Here is a 27,287-nt window from a genome sequence, read left to right as displayed (position 1 = left end):
AGGACTCTGACGCCACCAGCACCGCTGCCAAGGACACCGCCGCCAACAGCACCGCTTCCCAGGACACCGCCGCCTGCAGCACCGCTGCCAAGGATACTGTTGCCACCAGCACCGCTTCCCAGGACACCACCAGCACCGCTTCCCAGGACACCGCCGCCACCAGCATACTCACTGAGCCACCCACCTGCACCGCAGGCCAATGAGCGCCGCAAGCACCGCTGCTACTGAGGCCGCCACGAGCAGGATGAAGCACTCTGGGCACTAAGCCCCCTCTAGAACCAGTGGCGAAAGGCATCCACTACCTCAGTCCTTGGCAGGATGAAGCACTCTGGGCACCAAGCCCCCTCCAGAACCAGTGGAGATTCACATCCACTACCTCAGTCCTTGGCAGGACGAAGCACTCAGGGCACAAAGCCCCCTCCAGAACCAGTGGAGAAAGGCATCCACTACCTCAGTCCTTGGCAGGATGAAGCACTCTGGGCACAAAGCCCCCTCCAGAACCAGTGGAGACTGTTATCCACTTGAGAGACTGTGGCTTTGCACTCCCCAGGATAAAGCAGTGGGCATGGAGCCCCCTCGTGGATCTGGCGTCGTGCACTCATCCGGCTGATGTGCCCCCCCTTCCCTTCCCCCTGAGGTGCCTGTTGTATTTCTATCTGATGCCCCTGCAGTGTTCTCTCCGTTTTGATCGGGTATCTTGTGTGGGCTTCGCCCATGCATTTTGGGCCCAGTGGTCCACGGACTATGTACGTGCAGTACATGGACTTGAATTCTTGATGTATATATTTGTTAATAGTGTATATATATTTTTTTGAGTACTGGATTTTAATTGATTACGATCGCTACAATCATTTCCTTTTGTCTTTGCATTCTTCGGGGGGGTTGGAGGGTGTAACTATAATGTATCAACATGTATTTGTGTGTGTGCTGTAGTGGGTGAGGGTGGGGGTGGGGGGGTTGTGTGTTGCGTGTGGGAGTCACTTTCTTTTCCCTTCCCCCTCCCCTGTGTCGTAGGTGCAATACTCACTGTGGCCGGCGTTCGTGCTCCTGATAGAGGAGCAGGAAGACAAAGGCAGGTAGAATATGGAGTTCTGGCTCCATGGCGTCCTGGTTCCTCATGGGGTGTGTAGAGGTGAGCGTTTTTACTTTCAAGTCCTGTTTCCGCTGTGTTTTTGTTCGCGGTGAATCCGCCCGGAAAAGGTGGTGGATTGGCCTGTTATAATAGTGTGGGCTGTATATTGTCTTCCACCTGGCTGTTGGCGGTTACCACTGCGGTGTTTGTTTGTACCACCGTGACGGTCGGTGTGTTAAAGTATCTGTCTATGTTGGCGGTTTCCGCCATGGTCGTGATTCAATTTTTTTTACCGCTGGCCTGTTGGTGGTTTTACCACCGCTTTAACACCAACCGCCCGGGTTGTAATGACCCCCCTATGTCTCCATATTGTTTATTTACAAAACTTGAGGATTATCTTTTACATTTATTTTCCCCTTGAGTTTGGAAGTCCACCTTTAACAAATTATTGGGTTTCTTTAGCACATTTTGTGGCCCTCACCTTGGGTATTCTAAGTTATGTTATATTATGTTTTTCTCCTTTTTTCTTGATTAAGATCAGCAATTGGACTGTCATTACTCTACATTAGGTATTTGTCTCTTTATCACAGGAACTCTCTGCACTGCATCGATTTGATGCTTTGGCACATGTGGATGGGGTGCTTGGGGTATATCTATTTTATGATTATTTTTCACAATTGATATATCATTAATGATTTACTTGTTGTACATCATTTGCTTGCTTCGGATTGCACTGGCTTCTCCGTTGTGATGGATCTACAGCACACTGCTTTAGCACATTAAAGATCCATTATTATATTGAACCAATTTGATTGGTGACAGGATCTTTACTGCTTGATATATATTCACTTGTTTAAAATAAGTTTATCTTGTGTGATTGCATTGCTCACAAAGTTGAAGGCAAATTTATAATCACTTATCTCAGTGTAAAGCAGATTGTGGCACAAATCAGCAAAATGTTGCTCAGCTACTTCCACCAAAGATGAAAACTGAGGCAGAAGGCAGCCAAAAACCACTCTATTAAATATGTTTTGTGCTTTTTTGTCTGTTTCCTGTGGTTCCCCCTGGGCTGCATTCTGTCAAGTACCACAATGCAATAACTACTGAAAACCAATTGTATTTGTACTTTGTTTGCAGAGTGGATTTGGGCTGTTTTAAAAACCCTATTTTACTCCTTAAAGAGATTGCAAAAAGAGGAAAATGTTGCCCAATTCTCAGTTTAGCAAATAATTTGCCCATTTCTTATCCTAATGTTGGGGGCAAACCCCTCCTCACCCCGTGAATTATGTTACTGGTAAATGTGGTGTCAATTTAATCATTCAGGAATGGGGTGAGTGAAATGTATTTTGAGGAAGGCCGAAACCCTGAATGTACAGGGGTTCTACTCAGCCTGCTCTGTAGAGCAATGCTGAGCATTTCATATTCTTTGGTACTTCCATGAACCCTGCGGTAGACATCTCATGCTCCCTGTCCCATACTGCCAGAGGGCCTACCATCCAGTTTGATTAGCTGCCTTACCAATGATCACATTGGCTTCAGCCTGGTGGCCATGTAAGGGAGGAAGGGCACATTTCAACTTGTGGAGGGAGGTCAGGTTTCCACCCCTTGAGGTTGGTATAAAGCCAGCTGCAGAGATCTCGGACAGGGACCAAACACCACCCATTCCTCCTCGGGATCCACAACCTCTATACAAGGTAGAATTACTGTTTTTGTCTTTTAAGTTTGACAATCTTAAAAACTCTGCACTTTAAGTGGACAAATCTGGCGATAGAAAAATAAAGAATCCTTTGACAAAAAAACACAAATTACCACTTTCTTCAAATTTCATACTGAAAGAGGTTGTAAAACAGTTACTAAAGGAACAGTTTTTATATAAGATTGACAACGTTGTATTGATTGCATTGTAACAAACTCTGGAGGTGTGCATCTGTTGATACTGCAGAGCTGGGATTAGTGTGTGTGTGTGTGTGTGTGTGTGTGAGTGAGTTTGTGTGTGTGTGTGTCCCTGCACCATTGGAATTACGTTCTCCCAATCTGTATAGTCTACTAAAACACTGTGTAGTGTAGTTTAAAGTTTTTTTATATTCTACAAACATGCATAATTATTTTTAAAAGTAGGTAAATATTTTTTACAGAAATGTATAAACATCCCAAGTTGGTGCCGTCTGTTTGATGAAAGGCAAATGTCAATATAATAACGTTGCCCTACTTACGCCTTGCAGTAGTGTTTAAAATAGGGGATGTTAATATGAGAAATCTGCACTGACAAACGATGCTGAACCTGATTACCTCCAGCCAAAAACAAAAAAAGTAAAAAGCAAACTAATCCATCAATCAACAAATCATTCACTCTCCTCTTTTAATTGCACTCACCTGGGCTGAAAATACCTCAACATCATTTGCCCTATCTGCATTTTCCCCTACATAGCAGTTTTCACAACTTTGATTCACATCCCTGTACCTTACAGGTCTTTGTTCCTGCACCTAGAGGTCATCTTACACCCTCCTGCTCCTCCCATTCTATGGTGACATATCTGTCAGGAAGTGGACTGGAGATGCTGCTTCTCCTTAAGGATGTTTTGAGTGTGACGAAACAGTACCTTGAGGCCATCTGACCTCTCATGAGGCTGGTACTCATGGCAGATGGTTGATAATGACTGGAATCATGCAGCACAAACACGAATACTGCACTGTGCAGGACAACACTGGCAGTGAACTAGGATTCGCAGAAGGCTACAAAGTTTTGTGTGTTTAGGCAGTTGGCAACCATCATAGATCTTATTTTATACCTTTCCTTGGGGTGCAGGGTGTCCTTGCTAGGCAACCATGCTACAATGTTAATGTGACTGGGACCTCGCTACATCAATTTCAAGTTGCTTTCTGAAACACTGAACTTTGGACATTTACAGAGATGTATCCTGAAGTAGTGTTTGATTGAAAACAAACTATGAACCATTCCTTGTACATCTATTTTTAAAACTAGTGTTTGGGTTGCAATTTTCCGCATTCTTAAGACTGGGGTTCTGTGCTCTGCTGAGAGTTCCTCTGTTATTTTAAATATAGGGAGAGATATGAGTACATATGTATTTTTCAAGATTATTCTACTTATTTATGTTTAGCTTCAGGAATTCCCAGTTACTTATAGAAGCTCAGGCAGTTGGTTATACAGTGACATTGCTAAGGTATAGCTATGCACAATCATATTTACCTTTAGTAATCCAATGACAAGTTACTTAAGGCATCTTTATCTTTTAGAGATACACTATAACCTACAGACCTCCTTTACCGTAGATGTAACAAGACAGAGCATGGAGTCCTGTGTCTATGTCATCCCTCTCATCTCCTTCCCTTTACCTCGCTTCTGCCGCTGCCCCTCATACCTTAATATATGTGGTCATTGGTGAGGGTGGTGAAAGATGGAAAAGAACATAGTACTGGACCCTGCACACAAGGTTGTACAAACCTGATAAATCAGCCTGAGCTCCCTTCTTGAAATGTATCTGGCGTTCCATATCCTGGACTAACCCTTCAGTCCATACATAGCCTGAATTTACCTGCCACCCTTCCCTTTCTGGATGTATTGGCCCAGCTTTCCACAGTTTAGACCTACCAGCCTGGATCTACTAGTCTGACTTTCAACATCCTGGACTTCCAGGTTTTCCATTCACTTCCAGGACCTAATACTCTACCTTTATGTCAATGGTCTCTCCAGCCTGTGCCTCCATACATCCTCATCTAATCCTGTACCTGTAGGGTAGCAAGGCTACATTGCCATAATGCGGAGTCACTTTATGTCCATTGACACTGTCAATAGACTAAGGACCTAATTTACAACTTGGTAACTGGTATCTCCATCACAACTGTGACTGATAGCCCGCCCTCCGAAATTTAAAGCCCATTATATTCAATGGGATTTTGATTTTGACAGACTGGACATCCGTTACCGTTGTGATGGAGTAATCCGTCTGCCAAGTTCCAAATCAGGCCCTACATATTGAAATAACTGCAGTCTTCTGTCCATTTGTTTCCTAGCAGTCGTTAAACACATAAACAGCAGGAACTAAGGCCCATATTTATACTTGCTTTGTGCTAAATTAGCATAATTTTTTAACGCTACTTTAGCGCAAATTGAACTCCATGTTTATTTTTTGACGCTAAACCCGTCTAGCAGCAAAATATTGGACTTAAAGTCATTTTTGGGATGCGTGAAAACCACCTTATGTCAATGAGAGGCAAGGTAGGTGTTCCCGTGCAAAAAATGACTCCAAGGTCCTAGAGCCTTATTTATCCACCGGTGCAAAAATGGTGCCCGGGAGGGAGGCTGACCTAAATAATGGCGCTAAGCCTGCTTAGCACCATTATTTAACGCCTGGGTCAGGGCAGGCGTTAGGGGACCTGTGGACCCATTTCCATGGGCAAACACAATAGAAAGAGCCCATAGGTGCCCACCCCAAGCCCCATGAACGCCACCACCTGGCTAACATCATTTTCCCAGACGTCGTTAGCCCACCCTTTGCACCGGCTTGCGGGATGCCATAAATCTGTCACCCAGCTGGCGCTTTGGAATGACGCAAGCCAGCACTATACTTATTTTTGCAGTTTTGCGTCAAAAAGTATAAATATAGGCCCAAATCTCAGTTTGAAAATAAAAAATGATGCACTTAGGTCCCTTCGAAATACCCTTAAGTCATGCTTCGGACATTAAACATGGACAATATTCTTGGCCTTTTCATGGTTTAAGGTTGTGATCCTAATGACATGAGTATTCGAGGATAGTAACATTGCACTGATAACCACAGAATTACTGTGACAAACCCATTGATTAGGCGCCGTGCTCTACAGACCCTTAATCCAAGTTCAGATACATTCCGAGGTAGAGACCTTCCTAAAGCAGGCTCTTGAGACCCACAAGACCAGTCACACTTAAAACAATCCGCTGCAAAATGGCAGCGGCGATTACACAATGGACACAGTGACCCTGTTTCTTAGCAAGTACAATTCGATCTTAAGGCGACTTGATAACAAATTTTATTGAAAAAAAACTTCCACCTGTTGATGCGGCTGCTTCGCTCCCATCTTCGTTTATCTCAATGGAGACTTTCTGGACGACATTAGAAACATATATGTCCGCAGGTTCTGAGGAGAAAGTAAAACACAACGTGTAGATGATTAATCTATATAATTTCAAAATCATTTCTGGACGTGTATGGGAAGCCATTCATGTCAAAATTACAGTTCCCCATATTGGGCACCTCCTGAAATGCATAGCGTGCTGCAAAATTAATATGACACACACCAGAATGAATGTACTATGTGTCAAAATAATTATGATACCTGGCAGAGTGAATCTGAATTGAACCAAAACAAATATGAAACCCAGCAGAATGAATATGCTACTTAGTGATTAATATGAATAACACACACACCGAATTGAATAAGAAATATACTGAAATATATATAAATCATACTGAAATTAATATGGCCCTCACTGTAAACAATAAAGCAATCACTGAAACGAATACAATATTCACCAAAAAGAATGGGGCATTTCTTGAAATGATTGACTTATGCCAAGAGAAATATGACATACATTGAAATTAATATAGCAGATTGAGAATAATATAAAGTATTGAAATGAATATATTATATTCTGAAAAGAAAACAATGCACATTGAAACTAATACAATGTACATTGAAATGAACATTAAACATGTTGCAATGAATCTGAATTGTTTTGAAATTAATATTACTGAGATGGCAATGAGTATGAGACACACAGAAATGAACAGGAGATGATTGAAAATTCATATGGCTTGTGTTAAAATTAATGCAACCCCATTGAATTGAAGCTGACATGTCTTCAAATGAGTATGACCACAGCTGAAATTCACATGAGATTTGTTAAAATAAATACGGCACGCATTGAAATTAGTACGACACGTATTCAAACTAATATGATACATATTCAAATTAATATGATATATGTTAAAATTGATAAATTGCATCTTAAAATAATATGACAAGTGTTCATATGAATATGACATCCATTGAAATAAACTTAACATTGATTGAAAAGAATATAACAAATGTTAAAATGAATATGACCTACTTTGAAATGAATATGACCTTCATTGAAATGAATTTGACATGTTTTAAAATTAATACAAGTAACGTTAAAAAGATCATGCCATTTATCACAATGAGTATGGCTTGCATTGAAAGTGATATGATATACATTGACAAGATTACAATATATGTTGCAATGGATATGATTCATGTTAAAATTAAGATGTGTTAATATGAATGAAGCATCCATTGAAAAAAATATGACACATGCTAAGATGAATATGACATGCATTGAAACAAATATGAGCTCCACTGAAATTAATTCAACATTTGTCAACACCAGGGCAGTGTGCTCTCTATTGGCGACTAGAATGCAAAAATCCAGCACTCTCAAAACAACGTAATTTATGCATTGTGCTGGTATGTTGTTGTTTGGCCTTTTGCATTGCGGAGTTCAATCCTGGTGACTTATTTTTAGTGTGCTTGCAGGTGCTGTTCATTTGCGATGTGTTGCTGCAGGCTTTCAGAGTGTGTTGGGGTGTGGTCCCTTTCCGGTGCCTTCTGGAGACTTTCCCTGCAGCGTGCCTGGGTGTGGTTGTGGGCTGGGCCGAGACTCTGTGGGAGGGGGCCAGCCCGGCTCCGGGTGCCCGCTGTTCAGAGGTCCTGGTGTAGAGCAGCAGCTACTTCCTGAACTCCTGTCCCGGTGGCCTATTTGATCTTCCAGACATCTGACTTTCATTCTTCATTTGGAGATCCTTGTTCTGGGCGGGAAGACGGTGGTTGAGCGGTAAGACAGTGGGTGGGCTGGCCTCCCGACGCCGTTATCGAGAACTCTCATGTTCTTGGGCCTAATTCTTTTATGATTTGACAGAGTACTTTGCGCATGTGAAATATGCGCTTGAGTGTTTGTGACATTTGCAGGGTGGCTTGCGAATCGGCAAGACGCGCGATTAGTTTCATTATAATTTAATCTTGTTATTCATTGCATCCTACCATTTCTTGACAGTTGCATGGTGGCTTAAGAATCGGCAAGACGTGTGATTCGTTTTAGGGTGTTTTAACTTTGTTATTCATTGCGCGCTACCATTTCTTGACATTTACATGGTGGCTTAAGAATCGGCAAGACGCACAATTAGTTTTATGGTGTTTTAACTTTGTTGTACATTGCGCGCTACCATTTCTTGACATTTACATGGTGGCTTAAGAATCGGCAAAAGACGCGCGATTCGTTTCATTGTATTTTGATCTTGTTATTCATTGTGAGCTGTTATTTCTTGCCATTTACATCGTGGTTTACGAATCGGCAAGACGCACGATTCGTTTAATGATGATTTGACTTTGATATTCATTGCGTAATACCATTTCTTGGCTTTTTACATGGTGACACTCGAATCGTCAAGACGCACGATTCTCTCCTTGAGTTGAATTCATGTTGTTTATTGTATGCCACTATTCTAAGATATTTAACATGTAATATTCAAGTTGACAAGTTATGTGATTTGTTTTTCCTGAATCCATATTGTGTTATTCATGGTGCACAATCCTTTAATGGTGTTTACTTTATATATACATATAAATCTACAATATGCGCAATTTGTGTTGAAACATTTTAAGAGTACACAGAAGATCAGAGTTTCTAGATGCAATATTGTATGGTCCTAGTATACATTCTCAAAAAAGGATTTATATGACTGGTTTAAAATTTATTCAGAATGTTTTTCTGATTCTCATGTAAAGGAAAGTACTTGAATAAGAAAGTTTTCATTTAATCCATCTTGATTCCCTTACAGGTATTTGGCCATCTTCAAATTTAGTCATTTTAAACTTAATTCTTAGATTGTTCATGTTTTCAGAATGACTATGCTTAGAATCATAGTCTAGTATTGATTTCAGGAGATATAATTTTCATATTGTGTGTTCTAACCTTTTTCTTACTACAGGTCTCCTTCCCAGCTGTTTCCCTTCCTAATCCCCTCTTCCCCTCTTGAACTCTCTTAGCCTCGGTGATTTATCCATCAGAGTCTTGGAGCTGTTCAGTGGTGGACCTGTTGGGAACATGCGCAGACCCTGAGGATCTGGTGACTCTGACAACATGTCTTAAACTGAATATGACCAATGCTGAAATTAAAATGAAACTTGTCAAAATGAATATGTTGTGCTTTGAAATTGATATGATACACAGCAAAATAAATACTGCATATATTGAAATTAATATGACCTATGTTGAAATGGATATGACCCTTGTTAAAATTATTATGGTGTTAAGGTGAATATGACATCCATTGAAATGAATGACATTCATAGAAAGGAATATCACACATGTTAAGATGAATATGAACGACTTTGAAATTAATATGACACCTGATGAAATTAATATGGCCCACATCAAAAGTTATATGACATTCTGTAACATAAATATCACATTTTCTGAAATGAAAATGAAACTGTGAGATAAATGTAACATGCTTTGAAATGAATTAGACAAATATTGAAATGAACACAAGCCATGTTTAAATGAATATGACTGCTGTTTAAATGAATATGGCTTGCTCTGAACTTATGTGGATTTGCTTTAAATTAATACTACATATTGAAATTAATGTTACATATTCTCAAAGGGTCGAATTACGAGATTGGCGGTTTGTGCACCACTACGGCGGTGGTGTGACCGCCATCTACTTGCCAGTCAGACCACAGTATTACGATGCTGGCAGTTCCATAGGGAAAGACTGCCGCAGTCCCGCCAGCACCACCAGGCAGCGCAGACCACCGCGGTGGTGAGGCAGGCCAGAAGGGGCGACGGAGCCGGTGTTTCGGATGGAAACATTATGATGTTGCCTACCGCTAGAGTGACCGTGGCAGTCCAACTACCACATCCCAGCAGGTGGAAATGGAAAGCATAAAGGAAGCAACTCACCTGCAGGCAGTGTTACATGACCTGTGCCGCCATGGAGCCCATCACACAAACGTCCTGCTGCAGGTGCTGCTCATCGATGGACCCACACAGCACCCACATTGCAACACAATGGAAGGTCAATGGGATGCACAATAGGTTGTAAAACGAATATCCAAAGCTCACAATGCAAATAATACCTGCTGTACGAGGTTGGCCGATCGAATACACTGGACTGCCTGTTTGGTGTTAGATAAGTTGCCTTTATTGGTCTTGGTGCAGTACAAATAATATTGTTATAGGATGGTTTGTAGGTAGGAGTTGGTGAATGTCTTCTTTCTTCTGGTCGCTAATCTCGTCTTCTTCTTTCTTTTCTTCCAGAGGCCTCGCGGTAAGCGTGTGGGGACAGAAGAAGAATAGGTGCGGTAAGTGTTTGGTTTTCACCCCTCCTTTTATTCCCTCTCTACTTCTTTCCTCCGCTCTACTGTCTCACTACGCGGTTCTCTCTATCTTTCTTTTCTTCCACTCTCCTTGCTTTCACCTTTTGGGGGGGGTTTCCTTCGGCCACTCTGTTTTCCCTGCCTTACCCCTCTTCCCTGGTGCTGGTGAGGTTTTATTCCCTTTTCCCTCCTCTCTCTCTCGTACTGTTCTTATGTTTCTTCTCCTTTTCTTTGACTATTTTATTGTTGGTGCACACGTCTCGCTAATGTCCTTTTCGTTCCTCCTCTTTGGTCTGTTCCTTTTCTTTTTCCTTCTTTCCTCTTGTTCTTAGGATAGTCTCCTTTTTCCCCCTCCTTCCATTGGGTTCTCCTATCTTTTCTCTCTGATTCCTTACCCCCCCCTTGTTCCGTGCTCTTGGTGCTGTGCCCGTGGTGTCCCCCTTCTCCTTCCCCCCTCCCGCCTCCCACTCCTTTCTCCCTGTCCCGAAATCCCATACCTGGTTTGGCCACGCTTCTCCTGAAGCGTGGCGGGCTCACTCATGTGCTCCCCGGGGCCAGCGGTCCTCCTCTCGGCGTCGTGTCCGCAAGGATCTTGAGTCCGGCTCCGGTCCGCGCTCTTGAAGAGGATTCCTGGCATCTTCCGTGTCCTTCTCATCCGTCCTCCGTGGCTCTTCCTTTTGTTCTCCTGTCGGCTCCCACGATATCCACCTCCGGATCCCTACTCTCTCTCCTTGAACGGATGGAACCACCCCTTTTACGGCGTCCTGTTTGTGCGGCCTCGGCAGGGAGCCAATGGGAAAGGGTTCTCCCAGGGTTGCTTCCGTGCTGCCAGGTGAGAGACAGCACAAGTCATAATGGTGTGCAGGTCGGCCTGGTCCGATCCGTCACACCTGCCAAATAGTGATGGCGACATCAGGAGCATTCATGGACACATTTCACTTTGCACATGCCCCTAAAACAGCATTTGCATAGGAACTGAACCTTCATGTATCTCGGGGGCAAACAATATTTGAGCCAAGTGATATGCCTAGCTGCCAAATGTGTAAGTGCAAGTCAAGAAAGCACATACAAATGCAACAGCATGGTCCAGGCATCTAGATGATATAGCTGCAACGTACTCACATCAAAGTGGACACATGGTCAGTCAAATCCAAAGGAAGCTACCACAATTTAACACCCTCCATGTGTGGACAAACAAAACTCTAGCTCCCGCACATGAGACAAAAGTACAATCTATATCAGGGGACAAATCTACACCATACATGCTGACATTGGCCAACACAAGATGAAATACTTACCCTAGCAAGCATAACACAATGCAATGACACCCCAATTGGATCAACACCCACAAATCCATACAATGAACATCTACCCCTGTCATGGGTGACCAACACTTCCTACAAATGCAGATATTAAAAAAACAACAGCAAATGTGGTGGGTGTGTCTGTGGGTGTTGTGGTGGTGCCTGGGGGTATGGTGACTGAGGTGTGTGGGGCTGTGGTTTGTGAGCTTTTTTGTAGGAGGCTGGCCTGGTTTGTAGTGGGTATCTTGGGTACTTACACCTTATACCAGGTCAGTTATCCCTTATTAGTGAATTAGTAGTGTTCTACCAGCTTAGGCTGATAGAGGTAGCTATAGCAGAGCAGCTTAGGCTGAACTAGGAGACATGCAAAGCTCATGCAATACCACTTATAGTTACACAGTACTTATACACAAGTAAAGACAATACTCAGTGTTACCAAAAATAAAGGTATTTATTTGGGTGACACAGTACCAAAAATATCTTAGAGGCAATACTTCTTCTCGAGGTAAGTATTATACACAGTATATACACTAGACACCAAAATAAGGTAAGATACTAGACATAGGATAGTGAAAATAATAGGAAATGCTATAGAATGCAATGGGAGAAAATAGGTCTAGGGGCAACACAAACCATATACTAAGAAAGTGGAATGCGAATCACGAATTCCCCTCTAGACAAGTGCAGTGTGTGCAGAATTGCTGGGGGAGTAAGAATACAGTAAAGGTAAGTAAATTACCCCACCCCAGAGCCCAGAAAAGAAGGAGTAAAGTACTGCAGGTTTCCTTAGGACACACTACATTTTATGATATGGATTATTGTAGTAACCAACCAAGTCTGCAAACAACAACTGCTGGATTCCTGAACCTGAAGACCTGCAAAAGGCTAGGACCAAGTCCAGAAGTCAAAAGAAGTTCAAGGAAGGACAGGAGCCCCTGTCAACCCAGAAGGGGGTGCAAAAGAACAGTCCCCGGTTGGTTGAAGACTGCAGGAATGCACCATAGGAAGATGCCAGTGGGTTCCTGCATGATGCAAAGGATGTCGCACGACGTGAAGATGGATGCAGACGTGATTTTGTGTCGAAAGTCACCAACAAGCCTTGGTTACAACAAATATGCATTTTGCATCACAATGGCGCTGGCTGGACCCAGGAGGGACCTGGGGGCTTCTCAGCACTTTAGAGAGCCCTCAGGATGCCAGGCAGCACCCACGGAAGTCTGAGGACATGGGGACAAAGGAGGTGCAAAACGCAGTTAGTGCAGCACAACTCAGTGAGTTGAGCGTCACAGGATGGAGTGCTGGAGACCTGGGCCAGGCTGTCTGTGCACGAAGGAATTTAGCAAATAGTGCACAGAGGCCTCAGGAGGTGAAGAACATGCAGTACACAGGGTACCATTGATCTCAGGGAAGGCAAGGTCTCACCTCCTCCAAATTGTATCAGCAGGACCTCAGGACAGCCTCTGTCGATGGGGTCCACCCTATGTGACCTTAGGAGCACACTCGTCGCTGTGAGAGGAGTCCAAGGGTACCAGACGTCGTCTTGGAAGGTGCCTGCATGAGCAGGGGAGTGACTCCGTCACCCCACGGGAGATTTCTTTGGTCCTTCTAGTGCAGGATGAAGACAGGGAGTCCCCAGAGCATGCACACCTTGGAAACTGTTGCAGTTGCTGGCTGGAGCTGAAGTTGCAGAAGAAAAGTATCCCTTGTGGATACTTTGTTGCTGTTACAGCGGTTCCTGGAGCAGGCTGCGGTTGATCCGAGGTCAGAGGATGAATTAGTAGTTGTAGAGGATTCCTGAAGGAAACTTGCAAGCAGAATCTGAAGAGAACCCACAGGAGAGACACTAAATGAAGTCTGGGACACACTGGAGGAGCTCTGGGCACCACCCCTGGGGTGGTGATGGACAGGGGAGTGGTCACTCCCCTTTCCTTTGTCACGTTTTGTGCCAGAGCAGGGGACAAGGGGTCCCTGAACTTGTGTAGACTGGCTTATGCAAGGAGGGCACCATCTGTGCCCTTCAAAGCATTTCCAGAGGCTGGGGGAGGCTACCCCGCCCCAGCCTGTAACATCTTTTTCTGAAGGGAGATGGTGTAACACCCTGCTCTCAGAGGAAATGCTTTGTTCTGCCTTCCTGGGACTGAGCTACTCAGACCCAAGGAGGGCAGAACCCTGTCTGTGAGGTGGCAGCAGCTGTAGCTGTAGTGCAAGCCTCAGATAGCTGGTTTGGCAGAACTGGGGGTCCATTCTGGAGCCCCCAGGATGCATGGAATTGGCTCCCCAATACCACATTTGGAATGGGGGGACAATTTCATGATCTTAGACATGTTAAATGGCCTCATTCAGAGTTACCATTGTGATGCTACATATAGGTATTGACCTATATGTAGTGCACGCGTGTAATGGCGTCCCCGCACTCACAAAGTCTGAGAAAATGGCCCCGAACTATGTGGGGGCACCTTTGCTAGTGCAAGGGTGCCCTCACACTTAGTAACTTTGCACCTAACCTTCAGCAAGTGACAGTTAGACATATAGGTGACTTATAAGTTACTTAAGTGCAGTGCAAATGGCTGTGAAATAGTGTGTGCAAGGGTTTGTCTGAGCTCCCTACCGGTGGCAAAAGAAATGCTGCAGCCCATATGGATCTCCGGGAGCCCCAATGCCCTGGGTACCTAGGTACCATATACTAGGGACTTATAAGGGGGGGGGTCCAGTGTGCCAACTGAAATTGGTAAAGGAAGTCACTACCCTACAGTGACAAAGTTAAAAGCAGAGAGAGCATAAGCACTGAGGTTCTGATTAGCAGAGCCTCAGTGACACAGTCAAGCACTACACAGACACACACATTAGGCCATAAACTATGAGCACTGGGGTCCTGACCAGCAGGATCCCAGTGAGACAGGCAAAAACATGCTGACATACAGGTAAAAATGGGGGTAACATGCCAAGGAAGATGGTACTTTCCTACAGCAGTATTTCATTATCAGGACATGTAAAATACCCCAGCATATGTCCTACCTTTAAAATACACTGCACCCTGACCTTGGGGCTGCCTTGGGCCTACCTTAGGGGTACCTTACATGTAGTAAAAGGGAAAGTTTGGGCCCGGCAAGTGGGTGTACTTGCCAGGTTGAAATGGCAGTTTAAAACTGCATACACAGACACTGCATTAGCAGGTCTGAAAAATGTTTACAGGGCTACTCATGTGGGTGGCACATTCAGTCCTGCAGGCCCAATAGTAGCATTTGATTTACAGGTCCTGGGCACACATGTTGCACTATACTAGGGTCTTATGGGTAAAACAACTATGCCAATCATGGATAAACCAATCATCAGGTCAATTTAGACAGAGAGCACTTGCACTTTAGCACTGGTCAGCAGTGGTAAAGTACTCAGAGTCCAAAAGCCGGCAAAAACTAAATGTAGCACATAGTCGAAAACATATATTTATTTTAGTTAATTAATTTGTGTTCATATCATATCCTTTAAGAATATCTAATATTAATTTCAATATGTATTGTTAATTTTAAAGCAAATCAACATCGATTCAAGGCAAACCATATTTAAACAGTGAGCATTTTAATTTACACATGGCTTGTGTTCATTTCGATATGTGCTTTATTCATTTCAAAGCATGCTATATTTATCTCATATAGTTTCATATCCATTTCAATAAGTGTCATATTAATTTTATGGATCTAATCCGTATATTGGTTTTAACATATAAACGTACAAAGCACTGTATCATAGTCACCAACATTTCGACCACCAAGTTACTAAAGTCCCAGTCTGGCACGAGGAAGGCCATCCACAGGAGCACTGTTCTATCACCAGAAGGGACCTCCTCTTTTCATCCGCCTCCTGTCATCTAGAAGAACGAGGTGGCCAAAGCACAAAAGTCTGATGAGCTCAGAGCTGCGTACATAATATAACAAAACATATAAATAACTGACAATACAAGAACCGTCCTTCCCCCCATAATGCTGTGCCCCTCTCCCGCCCCTGTGCTCTCCCTCTCTCCCCACTTGCTGCATTGTCCCATCCCCCCAGACCCCACCAGGCCGGTCATCCTCTAAAAAGCTTGTGTCAGCCCCAAGACCCTCAGATAAGCAGAGCATGTCAGCTCAGTAAATTCTGTCGACAAGATCTGAAGAACTGGCTTCCATAACGTACCTATGTCACCCACTCTCTGCTGAGAAGCCACGGTAAGCTTCTCCATTGCGAGAATGAAGCACAGCTTCTGGAGCCAAGACACATACGTCGGTACCCTGTCCGTACCCCATAGTGCTAATATCAACTGCAATGCCACATTGAGGGCCAGAGCCATCTGTCGCCCCTTCAGCGAGCGAAGGGGAAAGGTGAGGGGGGTGGGTAAACCTAGCAGTACATACGATGGAAATCTAGGAATCTCGGTCTGAAACACTTTGTCAATATCGTCTAAAATGCTTGCCCAGTATCTCTTAAGATTGGGGCAATGCCAAAGCAGATGCACAAGCGCGCCTGTATTACCACACCCTCTCCAACAAAGGCTGGACTTGGTGGAATCCCATGCATGTATCCTTGCTGGGGTATAATACCAATAGGAAGCCACCTTATATGCTGTCTCCGTCCCCGCTGCATTATAGGCCATATGATGTGTTCTGTAATATATATTGTCCCATTCCTCCTCAGAGATCTCCCTCTCCAGCTCGCCCTCCCATCTCAACTGCCCTTTAGACTTAGGCGGGCGCTCCACCCCCTGCAAGAGTCTATAAAGTTCTGAAATCGCTCGTCTATCATCCTAACCTCGTCAGCAGCCATTTCTCGAACGGTGTGAGCAGCCTATCCATCAGTGCTCTGTTCGCCGGCAGAAGGGCCCAATGCCGCACCTGATAGTACATCAGCCTATCTGCCTCTGTCAAGCCTTATGTCTCCCGCATCTGGTTGAAGGAGACCACCCCCTGCTCATCGAAAAGGCTCCCCACCCTCTTACAGCCCCCATCGTACCAATGGCGCAGACTTTCTACTCGGAGACCGGGCCCGAAATCAGGGTTCGCGCCTATCGGAGTCCTAGGGGACGGGAACGACGTAAGCCCAGACCAACATGCCACTGCGTCCCATACACTTAACGTCGCTCCCATAATCGGGGAGGAGTACAGGCCCCCGCCCTGTGTCGGTGTCAGGCCAAGGCTCCTTCCAAATGTGAGACCCCGCCACCGCCTGATCCATGAAGCACAAATGTTTCTCAGTAAGTGGACGACTCCACTCTAAAAGAAAATCCAACTGCGCCAACCCCCCCCCCCCCCGCCCCTAGAGCGGTACAAAACCCTTCTCGGAAGCCGCGCCGGACGCTCATCCCAGCTAAATTTCAGGACCGCAGACTGAAGGGTCGCTATCGTCTGAGATGGAGGAGTCAGAGGAAGCGCCTGGAACACATAGAGTATACGCGGCAACACGGTCATCTTCACTGCCGCGACCCTACCCAGCCAGGAAAGTTTGTGTTTCCCCCAGCTCCCCAGATCCCACTGCACCTCACGAACTAACGTCGCATAATTCAAGCTTACCATCTTCGCAACTGAAGGCGCTAGATCAACACCCAGATAAGAAACCCGCGATGTCAACCAAAGAAAGGAGTATCGAGCCCTCAAATCCTCCTCGTGCTCCGGGGTTACAAACAAACTGAGGACCTGGGATTTCTGCATATTCACCCAGATACCTGGCTGAACTCACCGATTATCACCATTAGCGCAGGCAGTGAGATAGTGGGCTCCGCCAGGGTAAGGATCACATCGTCTGCATACAGAGTAATGAGATGATGATCTCCTCCGAACTTAATGCCAGAAACCAAGGGGCTGTCGCGTAAACGCTGCGCAAAGGGCTCCATATATAGCGTGAACAAGAGAGGAGAGAGCGGGCACCTCTGTCGAGTCCCCCATCCAATCGGGAACGGTAAAGACAACGTACCATTAACCTGGACCACAGCCCTAGGTGAATGATAGATACATTGAATCCACGTCCTAAAGCCATGACCTAGTCCATAGCGCTCCAACACCCGAAAGAGGTAAGGCCAATGAACCCTATCAAACGCCTTCTCCGCATCAATAGAGAGGAGAAGCGCCTCCCTACGGGATCTGCTGGTTTTATCTATCAAATGGAGAAGCCGCTTCGTATTATCACTGCACTGTCGACGAGGTATGAAGCCCGCCTGATCCAGATCTATAAGACCCGGCATGTAGGGATTAAGGTGGTGGGCCAGTATTCCAGTAAATAACTTGGCGTCTATATTCAGAAGCGAGATCGGCTTGTACGCAGAACACTCCTCTGGGTCCTTCCCAGGCTTATGTATAACCGCAATGGTAGCTTCTAACATACTGGGCACGGGGGCTCCAGACACCTGAAAAGAGTTGAAGAGCCGTACCAGGAGCAGTGCTAGCTCCGCGCAGAATGTCTTTTAAAAGAGCGCCGTAAAGCCATCAGGACCGGGGGACTTCCCAACCTTTAGACGTGAAATTGCCGAGATAACCTCCTCCAACCTGATAGGCTGATCCAAGGAAGACGTTTCCCTCTCGCCAAGCGGGGTAATTGTTGTCCCCTCAAGGAATGCGTCCGGGTTCGCGTCACCCTGATCGTCTGCCGCGTATAACTCCCGATAGTACTCAGCGAACGCCTATGCGCTTTGATCATCTGTTCGAGCTTCTCCCCTCGAAGGGGAACGGAACGTTTTTATCGCCAACGCCAAGCGCTGTGCTCTTAAACGATGCGCTAGGAGCTTACCACACATATTACTCCCAATGTAATATTTATGCTTAAGCCACACTATCGCATATTCCGCCCTGTCCCAATCCAGCCGTCTCAACTGCAGCCATGCTTTCTACAGCTCCTGCCGTATTCTAGGCACATCAGTGGACTTATGGGAGTGCTCCAGTGCCGCCACCTTTTGCTCTGGCACAGCCCTCTGTTCTCTCCTTGCTTTATTATCTCTAGCTGATAGTGACATTACATCCCCTCGCACTACTACCTTCAAGGTCTCCCACAAAGTCTCCAAACGTGTGTTCCCATCATCATTGAGACTAAGATAGTCCGTAATCACGCGCCGTAGCGATTCCTCCGTTGCCCTGCTCTGCAGCATCGCATCCCTAAAGCGCCAGCTAGGACTCCCCACCCGGCCCACGTCCATGGTGGCCTTGACAGTGATAGGTGCATGATCTGTTAGTGCCCGAGGCTCAATTGTGGTCTCCCTAACTCGAGAGATTAACTCCTGGGAGGCCAGAAAGAGGTCAATACGTGCGTACGTCTTCGTAGCCGCCGAATAAAAGGAATAGTCCCTAGGCGTGGGATGCGCTCTCCTCCAAACAACCTCCAGCCCATAGTCAGCCAACCACTGTCGCCCTTCCACTGTCAAGGCTCCAGTCTGTCCAAAGCGGTGCCCAGATCGATCAAACTCATTGTCCATTACCAGGTTAAAGTCACCTCCCACTAAAATGGCGCTATCCGGTGTATTAAGCACCGGGGAAACAGCCTGTCTCAGGAAGGTTTCTTGCTGCGCATTCGGCGCATACAAGGAAGCAATGGTAAAGAAGAAGGCCCCCACCCGTATTCTAAGAGCCAAAAGTCTACCCTGCACTTCATATATTTTTGCTACCACTTCCCCAGAGAACGCCCTCGAGAGCAGTATCGCCACCCCAGCATGCTTTGTGGTGGTCGAGGACCAGAACTGCCTAAGGAACCACTTTGAGCGCATGCAATATGTGTCCCTGGGCAATAAATGCGTCTCCTGTAACAGGCAAATGTGACTACCAGACTTCTCAAGACCCAACAGGTTTGCCAATCTCTTGGCCGGATTAGTAAACCCATGGACATTCAAGCTTAGACACTTAATAGACATGTATCCTGGAGCTAGGTTTACTCAGGGGGGAGGGACCCACCGGGGGGAGCCGAAGCCCAGAACAGCACCAAGGCCGCTCCGGACTACAGGGCCAGTCATCCAAGACAACTTCTAAACAAGTTCCAGGGGAAGCACACCAACATACAATCATAACGCACAACAGGTGCTCACAACATATAAGTCCTCTAACACTCATCTCGACAGAGGCAAAGTCTCAGCAGGGGCAACAGAACCACTCAAGTTCGTCGTGCAAAGTCCAACGACTCCACCGCCCAGACCCCTCTCAAGTGGTCGTTAGACCTGAGTTTGTGCGACCTATATCAGCACAGCTGTCCCCGGCCACCCATCCCTTAAGCATTGGTCCCAGCGGCTACACTACTCAGTGCAGATTGCCGTTCTAACGCCTGCTCCAACATGGTAGGCCGCTGCTGTTTCCTCTTTCTCTCCTTTCGCCGCCAGCGCTGACGGTCCCCATCGGCCGCCTCTACACATGGGCCAGCGCCTTGATTGTCTCCCTCCAGGCACAGGATCCTTCTCGCTTCCGATACTGACTTCACATGTCGGAGCTGATCCTCCCATCGGAAGCTAAGGCGGAAAGGATGACCCCAAGAACAAGACGCAGAATGCACCCGTAAATGCTCTGTGATGGGCTTAAATTCTTTCCGCCTCTGCAAAGTCCGTAGTGAGAGGTCCTGAAATAATTGAAGCATGTGTCCTCGAAAATGGATCTGCTGGAGGTTGCGGGCCCTCTGCAAGATGTTTTCTTTAAGCCCGTAGTTGTGGCCCATGCTAGGATATCAGGCGGGCGTTCCCCGGTCCCACCAGCGCAGCCCACTCGATGAACCCGGTCTAAAGTAATCTCCCGGGCCTCCTCTAGGCCAAGGACCGAGCACCACCACAAATTTTCCAATGTCCTCCTTCTCTGCCCCGATCGGCACTCCCCTGATGTGGATATTATGCCGTCGCAACTGGTTTTCCAAGTCCTCAACCGCAATCTGAAGGAGATCCTACTGCTCCCGCAGGCGTATGATCTCCTGTTGCATACCTGCCACCTCCTCGCCGCAGGAGATCTCACCATCCTCTGCCTGTGCCACCCGCTCGCCCAGGGACGTGACTTCCACTCGCAGCTCCTTCACCTCTTGGAAAATGTCCCTACGGAGTTCTTGTAGGTCACTCCGAAGCTAGTCAAACAAGGAGATAAGGAAACCCTTTGTGACTGGGGCCCCACCATCCTCCTCCATCTCCCCTCGTACCTCAGGAGATCTCACCTAGTCTACCCCTCAACTGGCCTACCCTTCCGGGTGGGATCTGGTCAACATATCTCTTACCGACTGGTCTCGTTTGGGCTTGGAGGACGCCATATCTCCAGACTCCTCACTGTAGCCGCGCAGCCGCCTAGTCGATTGCCTCCTCGCGCTGTCCTCCGTGGGCCAGGCTGTCAGCGCCCTATCTCCTTGCGCCTCGCGCTCCAACCGACAGCTCTGGCCTTCACTGCGCCCAGACTCTCTCGGGCCAGTCTCAGCTCACAGACTCCCCCGGCTCTGTGCAAGACCACCGCGGGCCGTCCGCACCGCCGAGTAGTGGCCCAACCCCTCTGCGCCACTCTAGGCTCCACTACCATGGAGTGGGGGCATGCCAGGAATGCTCAGTGCTGCTCCCTATCTCACACGGGGCTCCTGCTCTCCAGCGGCGCCAAAAGCAAAAATGGCCATCTCGGCCACCGGGGGTCTGATCCCGCGCTCATCTCAGTACTAGCTCCTCTGGCGCGAGGCTCACTGTGCTCCACGACTGTGGTGCCCTCCTGGGCGACTGCCGCTTCTCTCCGTGCTGCAGGCGGGTAGCCGAGCACAAGACCACGCCACGAGGCCGGAACCTCCGCGCACCGCGCCCGCTATCAGCGAGCGCGGGCTCAGGCCGCGAGGCCCAGCTTCACCGCCCTCCACTCCAGTGGACGTCCCCGACTCCCTTCGGGTCGCCCGCTGCTTCCTGGCACTGGTCACGAAGCTGGGAAGACCCGGGCCACAGAAATCCGGTGTCGCAGGGCTTTCACTGGGGCCCGGGCGGCGGAGCTCGGACAAATGCATCCGCTCACGCAGCCATCTTGGCCATGCCCATATTAATTTTAATGAATGTCATATTAATTTTGATATGGGTCATATCAACTTCATCAGATATCATATTCATTTGAAAATGGTTCATATAAATCTTAACATGTGTCATATTGCTTTAAATGAATGGCATATTCATGTCAGTGGATGTCATATTCATCTTAACACCTGACATTATAATTTTAATATGGGTCATATCCATTTCAACATAGGCCAAATTCATTTTAATATATGCAATATTCATGTCGCTGTGTATCATATTGATTTCAAAGCATAACATTCATTTTGACAAGTTTCATTTTAATGTCAGCATGGGTCATATTCAGTTTAAGGCATGTTCAATTAATTTCAAAGGGGGTCATATTCATTTTATGGCATATTTATCTTAGCATGTGTCATATTCCTGACTCATACCAATTGCAACACATATTATAATCATGTCAATGTGTATCATATTACTTTCAATGCAAACCATATTCATTTTTTTATAAATGTAATGTTGATTGCACATTATATTCCTTTCAGAATAATATATTTTCATTTAAGCACCTTATATTCATTTCAAGCTGTCATATTGATTCCAGTGTGTGTCATATTCCTCTTGGCATATGTCAGTCATTTCAAGAAATGTCTCATTATTTTTGACAAATATTGTATGTGTTTCAGTGATTGCTTCATTATTTATATTTATTTCAGTATGATTGATATATATTTCAGTATATCTCTTATTCAACTCTGAGTGTGCGTTATTCATAATAAACACTAAGTAGTATATTCACGTTGCCTGGTTTCATATTTGTTTTGGTTCAAGCCAGATTCACTCTGCCAGGTATCATATTTATTTTGACACATAGTACATTCATTCTGGTGTATGTCATATTCATTTTGCAACACGCTATGCATTCTATGAGGTGTCCTATGTAGGGAGCTGTAATTTTGACATGGACGGCTTCCCATAGACGTGGCCGCTCTTTGGTTATAAATTCCTCAGCGTATAGTAAGTGTAGCAATTTCCCTAACATATTTATGTTGTATTGGCAGCCTCACTTTGCATACGTTGAATAAATAAAATGAAGGGCGAGCAATTCAATCTGGCTGGCTGCAAATGGATTCTGCTGCCACTTGATATTCCACGTGAAACCAATCTACTGACGTTCCATAAGTCTTAAAAACATGGTCTTTCCGGCTTTATAGGGGTTTGTATTGGGAATTGTGATAAGATAACTTGATTGATCCTACGCTTCTCAAGCGCCAAGATGACTTTGACTGTGTGCTTCATCTTCTAAATTAAAATACAAACTACAAACGGCGACTACTGGATCCATTTCTTATATATGGGTTTTAATTTTCAGTGCACCGTGAAAAAATGTAATTAAATAGGCACTTATTGTTATGCAACTACTGAACATTATAACATCTCCATCCATCAACAGGAAAATGGATTGAATTTTAATTTTCTCTACAGTTAACTATATGTCTGAAATATTTAAAACATAAAGCAAAAACTCATTTGTAAAAGATCAAAATAATTTTACTAAGGAATACTGTGAGCGGCTAAATTTACTTATAAATGCCTGGTTATGAAGATGAGACAGACCCAGCGGGTTTGCAAAATGCACACTTTCTCTTTCAGACGGGACATATTACTACCATTTTCTGATTTTTCCAAATTTACCAATATACAGCGTGTCTGCTCTGGAATAATACTGAATGCAGGTTACTCACATTATGCTGTTTATTTTGCAAGGAAGGTTTAACATTATATTTTTATTTGATAGTTTAAAATATGTTAAACTGAATTTCCCAGTTTTTTGGGGGTTGCGTTTTTAATTGTTATCACAAAACTCAACATGCACCTATTTACCAGGGCAGAAGTAACCTATTTTCGGTATTTCAGGTTTCATGGATAGCTAAATATGGAAAATATTCGTGACTGATATTTTTGTACATTTTGTACATTTTAATTCTAAAACATACGATTCTACAGTACACGTTTTCATTATGTAGCTGCAAGCGGGGCCAGGGGTATTTTGTGTTCAAAAGTGTTGTATGCCACATGACTGTGGAAGCTGTGTCTAAATGCATGGGCATCCGCAGGAGAGGCAAAGGGGGCGCTTGCACCCCCTTCCTGGATGTAGGTACAGCCTGGTGTGCAGGCTCGCAGTGCAGAGTAACAGTACGGCCGCAGTAGTGTTACGATGCCTGGACTAGTGTAGTTGCGTCCCCTGCAAAAAACAGTCCGGGACGCCACAGACACTGGTGGATGGGTCACAGTGGGTGTCTCCCCCATGAAAAAGTTTCTGCAGACGCCCATGTCCACATGTTTGCTGTGCTTTTCCAAGGGGATTCGACAACCAATGCTCCATGTTATATTACAACATTCAAAAGAAGAGCTTATGCTTTTCTGGTAAGGGGTCCTTCCAAAATTGGAGCCTACTCATAATCAAGGTTGTATACCTCTTGCTCATACAAGGCTGCAAAGTGAGTTATACCTGATGTTTGTGGAGTACAGTCGCAAGGTAAAGGCCTTGTACCTGTAACCTTGGGTGGGAAAGAGAGCGTACTGACATCTCTCCTGAAAAATATGGTCCGCCCTTCATAGCAGGGCTCCTTACATCCTCTATAGAACCTGATGTGCTGTGTCTGGGATGTGGCATGTTTTACATATGTGTGATTCCAAGGCACCACATGCAGGGTGTGTGGTATCCAGGAAAAACACATTTAAACATGGAGGTTCCCTTTCAGGTTGCTTTTAGCAACCCATGTACATGACTATCTGCATATACTTGGTTCATTGGCCCCTGCCTAAAACATGGTGTCTGGTGAGTTCGGGAAATTGTAAATGTGCTCCATGCCAAATCAATGTGTCCCTTTATGTGTACCACTGCACCTGAAAACATTTTTCTTCATTTGTTGTGCTGAACATTGCCTAACAACCTTGAAAAGTTTAGTTGTACCTGTCTGATGGTAGATACCTGGAACTACACAACCTCTCTATTAGTTGACATCAGCTGCACTTCCCGCCTCCTCCGTGCATTGAAAATGCCTCTGAATATCTGAATAGTCTGGTCTGAAAGTGCTAATTTTCTGTAGCACCCCAAAGGAGGGCATATACTCGTACCTTTCCAACCAATAACTTGTACTTTGTTTGGGCTTGGAGGAAAATCTGTGCATGATCTGCCCTGATTGCTGCTCCCCTATCTGTGGGTGGGACTAAATCGTAAGAACTGTAGAAGCCCGTGCATGTTACCTTGAGGGAGTGAGCTGAACTGCTGAGCAGAGAAGAGCTGACCCTCTGACAAGAAGATTGGGTGCCAAGCCAAAATGTCTGAGGTCCTGTGAAGGACATGTTGAGAAAATGAGACACCCAGGCAGCAACAAAGGCCTTGTAGCCTAGCTGGCCAAAATTGATGCTAGATGCAACTGAGCAGTCATAGATTTCGGGCTTGAAGGAGTCCTTTCCAGAACTGTAATTAGTATTAGCCTGTATAGACCTCAGCACGTCAGTACCATCCCTGATATAAGGAGAATCAGAGTTTCACAGGCACACAGAAGGTATTTGTCTTTTATACCGATCCTTGGAATACTGACCCTGTTGTTGCTACTGGTCATCTTGATTCCAGAACTTTTAGAAATCACTCTTTAGATTGTTCCATATTGGCGATATCACTGTGTTAAATTGCAGTGGCTCAACTAGCCCCAAATGCAGAATCTGTGAGTCAGTCACCCGCTCTCAAAGGAGGCCCACCTACTGAAAGCCGAGGCTACAGTTCATCACTTTTGAGATACACACAACTGAGGATTGATAACACTGTGGGTGCTAAACTCAATCTTAGCCACCGGCCACACTTTATTGACTTGAGACCAGTTGATAAGCTAAGCCCTCACTTTATTTTCCCTTAGCCCTAGAACTGATTCCATTAAACCATCCAACTACTGTGTTGCTGTTGGATCAGTTATCTAGACTTGCGGACCTTTGGTTGAACTTCACCTTGGCACCCAGAGTATTCTATTCAGACTTGGGTGGCACCCCTGTTTCAGATGAGGCGGTAAACTTTAGAAGGTAGTTATTCCTTTTGCTGGATATTCAGTCACAGAGCCTCGCAGCAAACCTTAGAATACCAGTATGTTCAGCAACCCATGTTCTTCCAACATAAACCTCACGGCCTTTCAGGGACGAAATGTGGAGATGTGGTTTTTGATGACATGTGAATATAGTGAAATCTGAAGATATGGAATATGGTCGTGTGCAAGGATATAATTTAGTGTTTTCCCATTTCACACATCTAGCATGCAATTTGGCCATGTAGTCACACTAGCTCATCACATTACTCAGAATTCAAAGAAAGTAGCTTGTTATTAATAAACTTTGGAAAACAACCAACTATATTATTGCAGTAGGACAGTTAGACTGAATTTCAGTACCTGTTATTCCACTCAGGTCACAACCATGATTAAATATCTCTGTTACATTTAGCATGTGCAGTGATTTCTTCAGGTCGAGTTTATGTTCTATTTTAAATCTAGAAAACATAAATTAAGAAACCTCATTAGATATACCTTACGGTTGCTGTCTCGTAGTCTAATTGCATGTGTTTCTCTCTGTCATTATTTACAAATATATAAATAGACATTTTACATTGAAAACGTTGAAATTTGCTAGATCAAGAGTGGCTAAAGAATGTCCTCAAGGGTCAGATCTTAAAATAGTCACATAAAATGTCAATTAATTCCACACACAAACTCACACTTAACATATACACAAGTAGCTGGTATTCGTACTACCCTGAATACAGTCTAAATCAATGTGCATATGGTATTCACTAGACTCAAACTAAATTTCTATTATGCTGATGGTAATTGTGGATATTTTGTGTTACGCTTGTTTCATGAAATTCCTGAAATTGTGCCATTGCGTTATATTGTGTAACTACATTGCAGCAAAATGTTAGTGCAGGAGCATTGGAGCCAGGGGAATGCCTAGAACATGAGTGGCTGTTGTCCGACAGGCACTTGTTTTTTTTGTTTGGGCAGAAAGGAAGCAGAAGAATTTGAAAGGATCTGGAACCTTGTATTTCCCGTCAAATCTGTAGCTATATAAAAAAAGTGTCTCTTCATGAATAGAACTGTTGTGTCCTTCCATGCAATATCAGGGGTCAAGAGTTCTCTTTTTTTGTTTTTTTTGGGCCCTTACCCACAAACTAGTGTGTGTCATGCTTCATCATGAGGTTCTTACCCGGTGTGGTGATTACCACTGGGTAGGCTCCACCCCACTCTGCAAGGGAAGCACTTTGATATTTCCAAATGTCATTCCTTTTGCATAATAAGAAACACAACCTTATGGGTCTCTGTAGAGATGCAGTTTGTAACTTTTAACTTTTTCCCCTGTTGAGAACTCCCATCCTCCAAACCCACTCCAAATGTGAGATGTCCCATTCCATTTTCATTTCCAGGAATAGATTATTCTTTCCCCTAAAAGGACTAAATCTTAGACATTATGGGGGTCATTACGACCGCGGGTTTGACCGCCGGATGGCAGCCAA

The 27,287-nt window shown here is 45.1% G+C and overlaps 1 protein-coding gene across 2 annotated transcripts in view; it reads right to left on the bottom strand.

Moving 5' to 3' along the window:
• Positions 1–27,287, bottom strand: part of SERPINI2 (serpin family I member 2) — a 147,960-nt gene that overhangs the window by 13,534 nt on the left and 107,139 nt on the right. For both annotated transcript variants that reach the window (XM_069215422.1, XM_069215423.1), the window contains 2 exons: positions 26,170–26,267; positions 6,122–6,208 (listed from right to left, as the gene is read on the bottom strand). In XM_069215422.1, coding sequence (XP_069071523.1) covers positions 6,122–6,208; positions 26,170–26,267 — 185 coding nt within the window. The remainder of the gene's footprint in view (positions 1–6,121; positions 6,209–26,169; positions 26,268–27,287) is intronic.

The sequence above is a fragment of the Pleurodeles waltl genome, chromosome 11, assembly GCF_031143425.1.
Source record: "Pleurodeles waltl isolate 20211129_DDA chromosome 11, aPleWal1.hap1.20221129, whole genome shotgun sequence".
Classification (NCBI taxonomy): domain Eukaryota; kingdom Metazoa; phylum Chordata; class Amphibia; order Caudata; family Salamandridae; genus Pleurodeles; species Pleurodeles waltl.
This window is presented reverse-complemented; position numbering and strand designations above follow the sequence as displayed.